Source organism: Periplaneta americana, chromosome 8 (assembly GCF_040183065.1).
Source record: "Periplaneta americana isolate PAMFEO1 chromosome 8, P.americana_PAMFEO1_priV1, whole genome shotgun sequence".
NCBI classification, from domain to species: Eukaryota; Metazoa; Arthropoda; class Insecta; order Blattodea; family Blattidae; genus Periplaneta; species Periplaneta americana.
In genome coordinates this window covers 134858714-134875396 of record NC_091124.1, presented here as the reverse complement: position 1 = coordinate 134875396, position 16683 = coordinate 134858714, and the positions used below count along the sequence as shown (strand labels likewise).

General features: G+C 35.2%; 1 protein-coding gene across 2 annotated transcripts in view; it reads left to right on the top strand.

Annotated features, from left to right (window-relative positions):
- Atg2 (Autophagy-related 2) overlaps window positions 1-16683 on the top strand; it is a 326693-nt gene that overhangs the window by 262486 nt on the left and 47524 nt on the right. For both annotated transcript variants that reach the window (XM_069833677.1, XM_069833676.1), the window contains exons 29-30: window positions 5573-5704; window positions 8043-8210. In XM_069833677.1, coding sequence (XP_069689778.1) covers window positions 5573-5704; window positions 8043-8210 — 300 coding nt within the window. The remainder of the gene's footprint in view (window positions 1-5572; window positions 5705-8042; window positions 8211-16683) is intronic.

Sequence of the window (16683 nt, the reverse complement as noted above, 5' to 3'; positions counted from 1 at the left end):
TGGTTAATAACTTGTCCAGCCCTACGTGAAAAGTGAGCCATACAGCCGTCTTGCTGAAGCTACATCATTAACTGAAGCTCAAGGGGAACATCGTGAAGGAACTGGTGCATAATGTTTTGGAGGAAGCGTGCGTTCTACCATTCAAGTTCTCCTCAAAAAAGTATGGTCCTATGATGGTGTCCGAGGCGGCCACATCATGTGTTGAGGCTCCACACGTGCTGGTAATCCACTTCATGTAACCAGTGTGGATTAACCAGAGACCAGTAATGGGCATTGTAGATTCACCTGACCATTACTTTTGAAAGTTGCCTCATCAGTCCACAGAATTCTGAGCTCGAAATCACGGTTTGTGTTTAGAAACCAGTTGCAGAAATCAACGCGAGTCTGGAAGTCATGTCCCCCAACTTCCTGATGGAGATGAATATGGTATGAATGAAATTTGTTGTCTTTCAGAACTCTAAACATTGTATTATGGTGCAATCCTGAGTCACAGGCAAGCCTTCTTGTGGGGGATAATTAAAGATATGGTCTACCAGGTGCTTCCAACAACTAGAGAAGACATGAAACAAACAATTAGAGAAGCCTGTGGGTGTCTCAGCTATGCTGAAGTGCAATCACGGATGTCAGGAGATGATCAGAACCTTGTTTAGCACAGGATAGCATACATTTTGAACACTACTATGAAGAGTGTAGCCTACTTACATAAACAACATATAACATTTCTCAGAAGATACCATTTTTGTTGCTTTGTGAGTAAACAATAAAGATTAGAAAAAAAAAATTTTAGTAAAAGTTGTTTCTTTCTAAAAGTAGTTTCCAATGCCACCTTCAATGACCCATGTTCTCATTTGAAATTTCGAAGTTGACCGCAGGTACTCCTACTTCTGGTTTGTTATGGGGAATGGTACTACCACCAATCGATTCTTTACATAGGTTTTGGTTATCAAATTTTTTTATAAACAACCAGTATCATATAGTTTTCGAGAAAAAAGGCTGATACATGTGGTCTGAAACATCCGGTATAATGCAAACAAATAAGTTAGTGAGTTATGTATGAATTAAAAAAGAGGGAATGTAATATATATATATATATATATATATTACATTAATAATCCTCCAACCTATATTTTACATATTTAATTTCAGATTTCAAGGCAAAATCTGTTGTGAACGTTTCGTCTTTTCTTCAATGCATGAAGACATGTAATTAACTTGCAATCAATTCAATTTAATACTCTACCACTGAGCTATCCGGGAACTCTAACCGACACGATCCAATTTTTTCCTCTATATCCACAGACCTCAAAGTGGGCTGACAACCGTCAAGCAACCAACTTCGAGTGCACACTGATTCCGTGTGACTTAAATTGTGGTTTTCTGTTAACGAACAGTGACGTGTATTATGCAAATCAAGATTTCAGGTATAACTCCCTGTAAAGTTGATTTGAATAATTTCGAGGGAAAAATTGTTCCGGAGCCGGGTATCGAACCCGGGACCTTTGGTTTAACGTACCAACGCTCTACCACTGAGCTACCCGGGAACTCTAACCGACACCGATCCAATTTTTCCCTCTATATCCACAGACCTCAAAGTGGGCTGACAACCTTCAAGCAACCAACTTCGAGTGCACACTGACTCCGTGTGACTTAAATTGTGGTTTTCTGTTAACGAACAGTGACGTGTATTATGCAAATCATTCTGTTAACAGAAAACCGCAATTTAAGTCACACGGAGTCTGTGTGTACTCGAAGTTGGTTGCTTGACGGTTGTCAACCCACTTTGAGGTCTGTGGATATAGAGGGAAAAATTGGATCGGTGTCGGTTAGAGTTCCCTGGTAGCTCAGTGGTAGAGCGTTGGTACGTTAAACCAAAGGTCCTGGGTTCGATACCCGGCTCCGGAACAATTTTTCCCTCGAAATTATTCAAATCAACTTTACAGGGAGTTATACCTGATCTTGATTTGCATAATACACGTCACTGTTCGTTAACAGAAAACCACAATTTAAGTCACACGGAGTCAGTGTGCACTCGAAGTTGGTTGCTTGACGGTTGTCAGCCCACTTTGAGGTCTGTGGATATAGAGGGAAAAATTGGATCGGTGTCGGTTAGAGTTCCCGGGTAGCTCAGTGGTAGAGCATTGGTACGTTAAACCAAAGGTCCCGGGTTCGATACCCGGCTCCGGAACAATTTTTCCCTCGAAATTATTCAAATCAACTTTACAGGGAGTTATACCTGAAATCTTGATTTGCATAATACACGTCACTGTTCGTTAACAGAAAACCACAATTTAAGTCACACGGAGTGAGTGTGCACTCGAAGTTGGTTGCTTGACGGTTGTCAGCCCACTTTGAGGTCTGTGGATATAGAGGGAAAAATTTGGATCAGTGTCGGTTAGAGTTCCCGGGTAGCTCAGTGGTAGAGCATTGGTACGTTAAACCAAATGTCCCGGGTTCGATACCCGGCTCCGGAACAATTTTTCCCTCGAAATTATTCAAATCAACTTTACAGGGAGTTATACCAGAAATCTTGATTTGAATTCAATTTAATTTTATCTTGTAACAACACTCAGGAACTCATATTTTTGTATATGCTGTCACCTGCTACAATCCTGCTTCATTTATCTGCAAACACATTTGTATTGGTACTTGTAATTTTTTACGAACTTATGTCTCATGGCATTGCCATATAATGCCCTTGATCTGCTCACAATTCCTTCCTCTAATACAAGTTAAGGATTAATTATTACTTCCTACCAAAACATAATTGTACTAACTCATATATACTGAGTGATTCACGATTCACGAGGAAAGGTAAAAGATTTATGATGTGAATTCTGAAGTCATTCTGAGTCAAAAAGTTCATATGAATATGGGTCGTCCGTTTTCGAACGGTTACAGAGATATCACTCTTTGATTTCACAAAAACTTCTGGGATTTCATTGTACTAACGTGCATTTAGAGACAGATAACGGACAAATTTAAAGTTTACATTCACATACGCATACATACTTAATATTCTAGACTCGGGGTCGATGTTTTCGCACATTTTCAAAGGTACCCCCTTCTGCTTCAATGCACTGTTGCGCCGGGCATGAATCGAGCTCATCTCTCGGGAGAGTTGTTCGTGGCTGTTCTTTATGCAGCGTGCAGCATCCAATATACGGTCGATTAGCGCCTCTCTCATTTCCACCTTCTGTTGGTATGCCAAGTCTTTCATCCAACCCCATAGACAGTAGATACTCTTCGATCTGGTACCCTTCTGTTCGGAAAGCATCATTCATATTCAGCAACAGCACACAAGGAACTTCCATTGCATAAACTATAAACATACACAATATCGGCATATTCTGCAATCGAAAATTAGAAGGTACCTTGTCAAACACAACTTAACACTTTCGATAACTGTACCTGTATAACTACTGTTCTGTAGGTAGCTGATTGAACTGCTGTGAACTGATAGTGATACTGTATTTGTATTATGTGCGAGTTCTGTATAATTACATCAGACAAGGGCAGACAATTGGACATTTGTAATGCCCCACCACCCGGTTTGTGAGGTGAATGAACTAATCACATCGCTCACAATGTTGATTCTCATGTTACATCATTCATTGCGATCAGTGACCTTGTCTCACTTCTCACGTCGGCAGCATATGGTAACGTCTGATTCACATTAGGGCGAGACATTTTACCAAAAAAATGCATCTAGCTCCGCCATCGTTCGAAAATGGACATATATTCATATGAACTTTTTCACTCAAAATGGCCTAAGATATTGTATCCTAAATTTTTTACCTTTCCTCGTTAATCACCCTGTACATCTTTATTATAATTGCTAATGTTCTATGTTTTTATTCCATTTTAACCTATTTTAACTAAATGACATTCATATGCACTACTGATCTCCATTATGTTCCCCCTTTTTACTTCATACATAATTCACTATTTGTTTGAATTATATAATGTACTCTGTTAGATTCACTTATTTCATCTGAAGTGGTTCCTTTGAACGGAAAAGGTTTAACATTTATCTTTTAATATGTGTAATTAGCATCTGTCTATTCAATCACGTTTGTATACTGATAAGTTTGATGGTTGTAGGAATAAATTTGAAGTTGTATTAGGCTGACAAATGAGTTCGTGAGAGTACAGAACCAAGATCCTTGTTGTGACTTCAGATCCAATAAATTAATGCTGCTGAGATAGTTATGACATTCAGATTTATACGGACAGATTTGCAAAGGGAAAGAAAGAAATGTGTGTTGTTTTCATTCATGTTGGCACGCTGTCTTGACAGAAAACATTTGTTAATATTCTAGTTATTAGTAGCAAAGCTAAGAAAACTTGGAGTGTTAATTCATCTGCGCCTTTTTCATACTTTAAAATAAGGAATGTATCATCAGTAACTTTGCACCCATCTAAGTTTGTGTGGTTACAAAATGCTAATGCAGCTTATGGTTTGAAGGCCACTGCTATGCAACAAAAATAAAGCAGAAGATCAATCTTCTATAAAAAAGTGTTAAAAGTAGTGTATGGAAGACTCAAGATGGAAAAATAAAGCAGTGCTCCAATCTGTTGCGTCATTGTATCCAAACAACATATGAAAGATCATTTTCATTGCTAATGGTATTTAAATAATATGCTATCATGAAAGGTAAGGAGTTTATATATGCCTTTTTAATATCCTCACCAACCAATTCAAGCTTTGGACCTAGTGATCCATTGTAGTCTCAATGATCATCTTTTTAAGGGCCTTCTACTTCTAATAGATGTCTTCTGAAAGTTCGATAACTTAAGGCGCTTTCAGCCATCTGTTCTCCGGCATTTTTTCTACATGACTTTTCCAGTTAGCTCTGTATTCATATAGGAAGTCAGTCACTATTTTTACTTCCAGTTTTCCAAAATGTCTTCAGTTCGTTTTTTATCCCAAATAGTGTATTCTGCTGTTTTCCTTATGAATATCATTTCACTAGCTGTTACTTTCTGAACATCCCTCTTTGTCATTATCTGGGCTTCAGAACCACAGAGTAGGTCTTGCCAAGAGATTATACACTCTTAATCTTGTAGCACTGTACCAGAGTGAGCTTGACTTTTACAAAATATGTGGTTTTGAAATGTATATCTTTTTCTTGTACATATGAGATATTATAGCCTAAGTATTTAAATATGTTACCTTTTTCTAAAAATTTTAGCATCAATACAAATTTTGCTTCATATAGGATGTTTCCCGTGAAATGCCATTATTTTGGATTTTTCCACAGATATTTCCATATTAAAATATTTTGCAGTGATATTTAAAAAAATGTGTTGATATCTGAAAATCATTCTCTGTGGTAGCTAATAAGGCCTTATCATCTGCAAATATGACTATATCTATTTTGGTGTGTCTGTTAATGGGGATGTGCCTTTTGTACAAGTGAATAATAAATACAAAACGGGGAGGAATTAATGTTGTGTTACTAAATGTAGAGTATTTGTATCTGAGAAGACAGTGCATTTCTTTTGCAACAGTTTCTCCTTTCACAACACCACATGACCTCAGAATTACGTGAATTATTTCTGTCTGTATCAGGTTCGATTCAGGTCTCAAAGTTCATCTTTGAATAGTCCAAAGATAATACCCCGCAGTACCCATTTAACATGGCAGGCTCGTGGAGGTTCTGGACGTCAGCATGATGTTCTCATGGAATTACAACTGAACAAGGTAAGCAAACAAGAGATAAGTCCGATTGTAAGTAAGTACATATTAATAATTAAGTACCTATAGCATAATCTTAATACTTCAGGAGTATTAGTACACATGAAAATGGTGTGATATGTTGACAAATAATTTAATGAATTATCAATCACTGGTTTAATTAAATTTTGTAGCATGTTACATCTGATTCAAGCATCTTGGGTTCAATTCTGACTAAGGGTGATGGATTTTTAGGGAAAAAATACCAAGAGTGATCTCTATCAGATGAAGTACAACCATTGTGCCCAAATAATAGATTATATTGCATATTAAAAATTTATTTATTCATGGACAAAGGTAAAATTTTTATATGCAGTCATACCATTATGCTGCCTTCAACTCTTGGTAATATACAGTAGCGTGCAAATTAATCCGAACACGACATATTTTTAAATTTTCTGTCATTGTTGGCCTCACAGCTGCTCATACTGCTTTAATTAACATCTGTAGTATGTGTAATTCCATTGTTGAAGGTCTGTCATTTTTTTATAATATGTGACATTTTGCCTGTTGTTTTGTACTTATAAGCATTTCAGTTGTGTTGAAGACTTAATACTGCAATCCTGTGTACATTCTGTCGTCTTCACAAATGGATACAACTCCACGAAAACGGTCTAAAATTATAACATTAGCAGAGCATTCTTCTATGACACAGAGGCAAATTGCTGCAGAATGTCACATCGGTTTGGCTACTGTTAATTCGATCATAAAACGATACAGGGAGACTGGATCCATCACACCCCGGAAAAAAGGAAACTGTGGCCGGAAAAGGAAGACTTCACCTACAGATGATCGTTTAATTGTCAGGAAAAGTAAATTAAATCCTAGACTAACTGCTGTCGACTTAACCTGCGAGTTAATGGCTACCACTGGGGCGAATATTCACGTCACAACAGTGCGGCGTAGGCTTTTGGAAGCTGGACGAAGGGCTCGTAAGCCTATTAAGAAGCAACTGCTAATCCCTGTTATGTGCAAAAACGCTTAATGTGGGCAAAATTACATCAACACTGGACAGTGAATGACTGGAAGAATGTACTTTTTTCCGATGAGTCTCATTTCGAGGTCCACGGCCACCATGTTTCTTACGTATGGAAAGGATCCAAAAAAGTAACAGCAGCTCATCTCCAACAAGCACCCAAATACCCCCCTAAAGTAATGTTTTGGGGTTGTTTTACACACGAAGGGCCTGGAGCATTAATACCTATCAAGGGAATGATGAATTCTGACAAATATATTCACTTATTGGAAACCAGAATCGTACCCCAGCTGCAAAAATCATTTCCGGATGGCAGAGGTGTGTTCCAACAAGACCTGGCACCATGCCATACGTCTCAAAAAACTACAGAATTCTTCAACAAGAAGAATATTCAGGCACTCCCCTGGCCAGACAACTCACCCGACATCAACCCCATTGAGAACTTGTGGTCAATTTGCAAAAGAAGAATGCAAAAAATGGATTGTTCTACAAAGGGGAAGATGATTTCTGCCCTCATTGATGTATGGTTTCGCGATGAAGAAATGAATATTTGTGGGAAATTAGTGGAATCCATGCCAAATCGTCTCAGAGCTGTTATTAGGAACAAGGGAGGCCACATAGATTACTGAGGTATGTCTTAGATCCTTTTTTTATCCCGTTTGAGTGTTTTTGCATAAGTAATTACGTTGTTCGGATTAATTTGCACGCTACTGTACAGTCACTATGATAATGATTGTGAAACCTTTGGTAGAAAAAAGTGAGAACTTGTCGATTTAAAATTTCACTGGTCTACTGTCTTCTTCAAGTGACATTGCCTGTTAATATACAGTACTAATAGAACGATCAGAAATGAAAATGAGTGTTATTGAAACTAATTTCAGTCAAGGAAACTTAATTGCTGACTGATTGTAATTATTGAAACCACCCAGTCGCCTAACATAAGTGTTCAGATAAATGATGGAAATAAATTATTCCTGGAATTATGTAAAGATATTTAAGAATACCATACCTATTCTTCATTGTCTTTGGTATTAGCTTTTTTATATTAATACAAACTGTTGATTTCTTCTTGTATCCTTTATTTGTTATTATTTCCTGATTTCTCTACTAAAATACTTGCTTTAACATAACTTACATTTGATTAGTTTCATACGTGATCCACGTTTTGAAAATTATACTTTCAAATATTGATATTAAGTTGAATTTTGTTTTCATTATCTCTTCTGTTCTTACTGCTACTACATTCTTTTGTGTGTGTGACAAATGGGATAATATCCCCATTTAGCAATAAGATAACAACATCAACAACATTGTTATGTATTAATCTAGGTGAAATTCAGGCATGAAGTTTATCCAGACAATGCAAAGGAAGCCTCTCGACAAATTTTGTTGGTGAGTGAAGTGGAAGTGAGAGACAGGCTGGCTTCATCGCAGTTTAACAAGTTCCTCTACCAATTCTGTAGTGAAACAAGGCCCAAACAATCTCATGCAAACATGGTAAGTAGCCACAGGTTGTTGAAAATACAGTTTTCATTTTGTAAGTCTAATTTTATAAGAAGCTTATGAATTAACAGTTACATTATACTATACTGGATCTTCATTAGTTGCAGAAAAGTTTCTCACCACTGATCACTACAAAGCAGCAGTCTTTTAGGTGGACACAAATGTGCATTCTAAATTTTGAGAAGAAAGGATTTTCTCTCTCCATTATAATTATTAAACTGAAAACATTTCTCACCATGATGTATTTTTCATACACGGAATTTTTCATTTAATTCAATTTCAGTTCTTATTGTTAATTGTGAATGTAAAACTCATGTAATCAATATGAAGGGCAATACAGTATAATGGGAAACTTTACATATATATTGATAATTTTGCAGATGTTTAAATATTTCAATCAGTTCCATGAAAAGAGAAATTTAAATTTCTCTTTTGTCATTTTTTAAACTACACCTTTAAAAATTATATTGCTCTCTGTATTAAGTACTTATGACCAAGATAGAATTTTAAATTTAATTTAAAAAGTAACACTGTTATAGTGGTAATGGCAAAACTATGGAATTAATATTTTATAAATATATAAAGTTTAGTGGGACTATTTTTATACTACATTGCAATGAAATTTTTACTTTGACATACATGTGGCTTATCATTGCATTATACTGAACTCGTCATATTACGAATATGTGGTGACACAAATTATACATTTTAAAATTATAATGTTATATGAAAATGTGAGTGAACTCCATTATTAAAAGCATTATTCAGACAGTTGGAAATGCAGTTGTGCATGAAAATAAGATAAAATGTTACTTCTTAGGGCCGAATCCATTAGACAATGTTTATAATTTCAAGAATTCCTTAAGTGATAAGTAGACTTCGGATTTTAGGTAAAAACCTATTTTAATCCTTAAAACATAAGTTCGTAAAAGCTTGAAATTACACGTTTCATATCAAACTATGCCTAAAATTGATATTTTAATAGTGCCTAAAATGCCTATTTTGACGACTAAGCCTACTTTGACCTATTAAGTATGTTTTATCTCTGATAGGTCAAAACATCCATTATTATTTCGAAAATTGGTATTTTAAAATCCAAATGTGTTCCTGGTTCTGTTGAAAATAAAGTATGGGATAAACTGGAGCAAGTTCTGCAGAGAAATGTATGACTGAAGGACCTGTTTCACATATCCTAGCAGGGAAGAACACGGATTTACAATGCAACATCCTGTCCAACTAGTGTCAAAATTGAAATACTCTCTGTTACTTCGGTGGATGTGGAACATTCATTTTCTTACTTACTTACTTACTTACTTACAAATGGCTTTTAAGGAACCCGAAGGTTCATTGCCGCCCTCACATAAGCCCGCCATCGGTCCCTATCCTGTGCAAGATTAAGCCAGTCTCTATCATCATATCCCACCTCCCTCAAATCCATTTTAATATTATCCTCCCATCTACGTCTCGGCCTCCCTAAAGGTCTTTTTCCCTCCGGTCTCCCAACTAACACTCTATATGCATTTCTGGATTCGCCCATACGTGCTACATGCCCTGCCCATCTCAAACGTCTGGATTTCAAGTTCCTAATTATGTCAGGTGAAGAATACAATGTGTGCAGTTCTGTGTTGTGTAACTTTCTCCATTCTCCTGTAACTTCATCCCGCTTAGCCCCAAATATTTTCCTAAGCACCTTATTCTCAACCACCCTTAACCTATGTTCCTCTCTCAGAGTGAGAGTCCAAGTTTCACAGCCATATAGAAGAACCGGTAATATAACTGTTTTATAAATTCTAACTTTCAGATTTTTGGAGAGCAGACTGGATGATAAGAGCTTCTCAACCGAATAATAACACGCATTTCCCATATTTATTCTGCGTTTAATTTCCTCCCGAGTGTCATTTATATTTGTTACTGTTACTCCAAGATATTTGAATTTTTCCACCTCTTCGAAGGATAAATCTCCAATTTTTATATTTCCATTTCGTACAATATTCTGGTCACGAGACATAATCATATACTTTGTCTTTTCGGGATTTACTTCCAAACCGATCGCTTTACTTGCTTCAAGTAAAATTTCCGTGTTTTCCCTAACCGTTTGTGTATTTTCTCCTAACATATTCACGTCATCCGCATAGACAAGAAGCTGATGTAGCCCGTTCAATTCCAAACCCTGCCTGTTATCCTGAACTTTCCTAATGGCATATTCTAGAGCGAAGTTAAAAAGTAAAGGTGATAGTGCATCTCCCTGCTTTAGCCCGCAGTGAATTGGAAAAGGATCAGATAGAAACTGACCTATACGGACTCTGCTGTATGTTTCACTGAGACACATTTTAATTAATCGAACTAGTTTCTTGGGAATACCAAATTCAATAAGAATATCATATAATACTTCCCTCTTAACCGAGTCATATGCCTTTTTGAAATCTATGAATAACTGATGTACTGTACCCTTATACTCCCATTTTTTCTCCATTATCTGCCGAATACAAAAAATCTGATCAATAGTCGATCTATTACGCCGAAAACCGCACTGATGATCCCCAATAATTTCATCTACGTATGGAGTTAATCTCCTCAAAAGAATATTGGACAAAATTTTGTACGACGTCAACAGAAGTGATATTCCTCGAAAGTTACCACAGTTGGTTTTGTCCCCCTTTTTAAAAATAGGTAGAATTATGGACTCCTTCCATTGATCTGGTACAATTTCCTTTTCCCAAATAGCAAGTACAAGTTTATAAATTTCGCTATATAATGCACTTCCACCCTCTTGTATTAATTCTGCTGGAATCTGATCGATACCTGGAGACTTGTACTTTTTCAGATTTTCTATCGCAATTTCGACTTCTGAAAGCGTGGGTTCGGGTATAAATGGCTCAGCAGTTTGTATTTCAATTTCGTCCCGATCATTTCTATTTGGCCTATGTACATTTAGTAGTTGCGCAAAATAGTTTTTCCATCTGTTTAGGATTGATGGAGAGTCTGCAAGCAAGTCACCATTCTCATCCTTGATCACGTTTACCCTTGGCTGATATCCGTTCTTAAATTCCTTTATACCCTTATATAAATCTCGAATGTTTTTATTCTTACTATTTGTTTCTACCTCATTCAGTTTTTCCTTCAAGTAACCTCTCTTTTTATTCCTAAGTGTACGACTTGCTTCCCGTCTTTCATTGAAATAATTATCTCTCTTCTCCTCAACTGGATCCTGTAAGAATTTCAATTTTGCCTGTTTCCTTCTTTCTACTACCATGCAACAATCTTCATCAAACCACGGTTTCTTTTTCTTAGTTTCATAATAACCTATGCTCTGCTCAGCTGCAATTTTGATACTATCTCTGATATTTTCCCACACGCTATTAACATCTAATTCTTTCTCAACTTCGTCGGAACTTTCTAAAGTGGCAAACCTATTCGAAATTTCGACCTGATAATTTTGCTTAGCTTCCTCGTCCTTTAATTTCAAAATATTGAATTTAGTAATATTAACTTGTTGCTCTACTCGCTTGGCTACTGATAATCTTTCTCTTAATTCTCCAATCACCAAATAATGGTCAGAATTACAGTCTGCACCCCTGAAAGTTTGAATATCTACTATACTAGTATGTCTCCGTTTATCTATCAAGATGTGATCAATTTGGTTGTGTGTCAATCCATCTGGAGAAGTCCAAGTATATTTATGTATATCTTATGGGGGAATGTTGTACTTTTGACAATTACATTTTTCGATGTGGCAAAGTTGACTAATCTAACTCCATTGTCACTACTAATTGCGTGTAGGCTCTCTTTTCCAATAGTTGGTCTAAAAACCTCCTCCCGTCCTACTTTAGCGTTGAAATCCCCCAATAAAATTTTCATGTGATATCTAGGGAACATTCATTTTCACCATACAAATTTGTGCTGAGTGACAGATGGCATTGCTTTTTAGTTGAAAATTTATGAAAAGTATTAGTAATTAATTGTGGAGCTAATTATGGACATTAACGGAAAAGACTTGGTAAAAATTGATTATATTTGACTCGTTTGTGTACTGATTTTATGTCTAAAACTTATTTTTCACATTTAATTGTTTAGTTTATTTATAACTAGTTAGATATTTATTGTTCTTGTACTTTCAGTAGTAGTAGCAGTAGTAGTGATAACAGTGTATAAGCATTTAAAATTATTAAATTCTAAAAGTGAATTCCTGATGATTTGGAACATGTTTTTAAAGAAAACATTATTTTTGTTACAGCCTAATTTCGATTCTTTAGAGACTATTTCCTACACTTTTAAACCTATTTTAGGCATCTAAAATTACATTTTAACAATCTAAAAATCCGTACCCTAGTGATAAGTAATAAGGAACTGTTTCTAGAAACGATACTTATGTGTATAAGTAGTAAGTAAAATGTGATGAAATGAGCATTCGCTTATGGCAAAACAGATATTGTAATGTTGCATCATGTGATGCATATGCTAGATTGCAGTCATTAGTTTTGGTGTGGCATTTTTCAAACAATGAGAGGAATAAACTGAAACAGCCAATATTGTGCAAATAGTATTTAACATTAATATTCAGACATTTTATGAATACTGGATTTTATCAATTGAAATTACTAATTTCATTTCTTCTGGATTTACTGGAAGTGAAGCTGCTGGACTTTCTATAATTCCCCTTCTTCCCTCCAATTGTCACCAGCTTTTATTCCTTTGTTATATATGTTGTTGTTGTTTTCTAATGCCAGGCATTTGACAATAAAGTCATTTGACCTCTTGCACTCCAATATTTTTCAAAGATATTATCATGACTAGCCACTGAAGCACAGATTTTGAGATGTTCCCAATCCATTTCTTGGTTTGAGTGTGCAAATGGGCAGTTAGGGGACTGATATATTCCAATTCTATGCAGGTGTTTGGCCAAACAATCATGGCCTGTTGCCAATCTAAATGCAGCTACAGACGATTTTCGTGGTAAATCGGGAATTAACTGTGGATTTTGATGCAGAGAGTTCCATTTTTTCCCTTGGGATTGAGTTATCAAATTTTGTTTGTTGAAGTCTAAGTATGTAGATTTAATAAATCTTTTCACAGAGTAATACGTAGATTTAGTAACAGGTCTGTAAGTAGCAGTGCTGCCCTTCTTTGCTAAAGCATCCGCATTCTCGTTTCCCAGGATTCCACAATGGGATGGTATCCATTGGAATACAATTCTTTTATTGAGAAATATTAATTGAGAGAGCATTTTAGTTATTTCTGCTGTTTGAGATGAAGGTGTGTGTTTAGAGACTATTGATAGAATAGCTGCTTTGGAGTCTGACAATATAACTGCATTCCTAAATTTATTGATGTGGCATAGAAGATTCCTGAGACATTCATATATATATATATATATATATATATATGTGTGTGTGTGTGTGTGTTATATATAGAATAGCATAAGCAGTTCTAATTCTTGTGATGTTTTTTAATTTATTGTGAGTTTCAAAATAAAGACACCACGGGAATCTCCTTCTCCATCTTCGAATTGTTCTTTCAGCTCCACTTATAATTATTTTCAGATTAAGATTGTAATTTTGTTTCTGTTGGCTCGTAGGACGTAGCACTTATGTAATTAATTTAATATAACTTCACTGTGGTTATCTACTGTAAGTGTCTATGAATTTGTCCCTCATAAAGTCTTAACTCTTACAAAAATGTTACTATCATGTGCGAAACCAGGATGTCTTAAAACTAAATCAAGGATTTCTTCATTAGTGCCCGAAACAATTTGCACATTTATGGAAAAATATTTTTTTTTTTCTGAAAACTTCTCTTTTTCCCTTGGGCTTTTAATGGGGTTGTGGGCCCTGTCAGTGATTCTAACAAATCCAAAAAAAAAAAAATCAGCTTTCTTATAAAATCGCAGTCTCACACTACTCTGTTCTCTTTGTATTGAAGAACATTTTATGAACTTCACATACTGGGCAATAATTTTAGAAGCCTATGAAATAATTTGGCATACACTTCACTGGCTAATACAGTATAAACCTGCACAAACCGACTGAAAATAAAGTTTCATTATAACTTTCTATAATATTATTTATTGATCAAATGTAATTAAGCTTAGTGCATTATTGAATATATACAGTAAACATACCTGATAGGATGATTTAGCATAAAATATTAATGCAATCAGTATTTTCAACAGAGAAGAAATTGGTAAGCCCGTATTGGTCATTTTCTGTTTTACAATTAGAGGCACAACTATTCCAGAAAAATATCAACCAAATGTTGAAAAATTAAAATATAAGTTATATAAATTTACTTGTATATATTTATAAACTAAAAGGTTCGATTTTTCATATTTAGTACTGTATTAAGAATACAACATATATTTTAATATGTTTTTTTTTTTTTATCTAAATAGGTTATGTACAACAGGCATATTTGTTTGCATCTTCTTCAGTTTTATTTAGTAGTACCGGTAACAATGGTTATTCAGTTCAGACACTAACTGTTTGTGTTATGAAATTGAAGCTTTAAGCCTAATTTGCCAGGTTAAATTTAAAAAAATAGAAGCACAAAATGTAGGTTCCCAAGTCAAAATTGGGCACATTCAGATCTTCTCAATCACTTGGCAAAGCAGTCAAAATGGCATTTCAATCTTTACTAAACACTCTTGACAAATGTAAATAAGTAGTTCAACAAATAAGTACCGGTACATAAACCTTTAACCCTGAAAATTGTAAACAAAATATTTTTTCAAAAAAGGACTTAGGGGAAAGACTATCAAATAACAGAGTTCTTGAGGCTAGAGTGAAAGAATTTTACTACCTTGATGAAATAAGCCAACAAGCTCCTGGGAATCAGTCAATCTTCTTAATGTATCCAGCTGTTTGCTGACAACATAAAGTCAACTATAGTCCACTGTAGTCTATTCAGTTGTTGTTTTTTACGAGAAATGAGGGGTATTTTGATTGGTGTTCATTATAGATACCTGTTGCTAGTAGCCAGAGTTAGGATGTAGTCAATATATACTGCAGGGCTGTGTCTTCTGCAACTGGTACTGATGATTTTACATAATATTACTGCTTTGAAATGTAGAAACAAAGCAATAGAATGTAAATGTCACATCTGTTACTATGCCTTGTCACAACCGTTACCAAAAGAAAACTTATTAATAAAATTCTAAGAAAATTGTTAAAAAAATTCTATAACTCTTAACAGAAACACAAAAGTTTTACTTTGAGCTAATGCGAAAAGTTTGATCTGTGCAAGTCACGTCCGTTACCATCTGTAATTTAATAGTTTAACTCACCTTTGGCTATACATATATATTTTAAATGGTGTTAATTTAGTTAATAAAAAATGTACATATTCGATATGTAAAATCTTTATGAAATTTTTAAGAGTATACAGGGTCTTAAGTGTCACGTCCGTTACTTTGGAATGGCTGGGCAGTAGTATTCTTGTCTAAAAGTAGTATTCAGCTTTAGAGATTTAACATTCGTATACTTATCAGGGAGGTCACAGATTGTGTGTCACATGGATTTTTGGTCGTATCTCTTTTAAATCTTGGAATTTTATTTATATACATTTTGTCTGTAAAAAAAATGTTAACACTTATATGGATAGTGATTCATACTTATAGTCACTAATTTCAGAATTTCTTCATTTGTTTACCATTGTGTTCAGCACATGTAAGAAAACTTTCACATATGATGCAGAGATTGGGTGCACATTTCTCGTGGAACTGCTGCAATTACATCTGTTATTTTCTCTCACTACTTACTCCATGGTGATTACGTTCCTTGAAGGAACAGAGCCTACCTAGCAATAGAAGTCCATTCTCTTCTGTCCTGAGTTCTTCTCTTCCATGCCCTTATACCCAACTGCTTTATATCTTCTTCAACGCCTTCAATTCATTTCTTCCTAGGTCTTCCAACACATCTTTTACCATCCGGCTTCCCTCTATAAATCTTTTTCAGTAATGATCCCTCTTCACTTCTTTCAACATGGCCAGTCCAACTCAACCGTGTGCTTCTAATTATTTCCATTATATCCGGTTCACCATATATCTTGTAAAGTTTCTTGTTAGTTCTAATTTTCCATTCTCCATTCTCCATTTTGGGCCCATATATTCTTCTCAGAATTTTCCTTTCCTCATTTATTAGTAAAGACCAGGTTTCGGAGGTGTATGTAACCATTGGCCTGATTATTGTTCTATATATTTTCTTTTTCCCATTTCTTGAGAGATCCCTAGATCATAACAAAGGAAGTAAGGCCTAATAGCATCTGTTTCCTGCCTGTAATCTTTCTTTAACCTCTATCAATGCCATATTATTATCAGTAATCATACTCCCGAGATAATTAAAGCTCTGTACTCTTTCAAAATTATTCCTTCCAATTGTTATGTTATTACAGTGTATCCATCTACCTTCTTCTCTTGTAGCAATCATATATTTAGTTTTACTAGTGTTCATTCTCAAACCCATTTTAATACTTT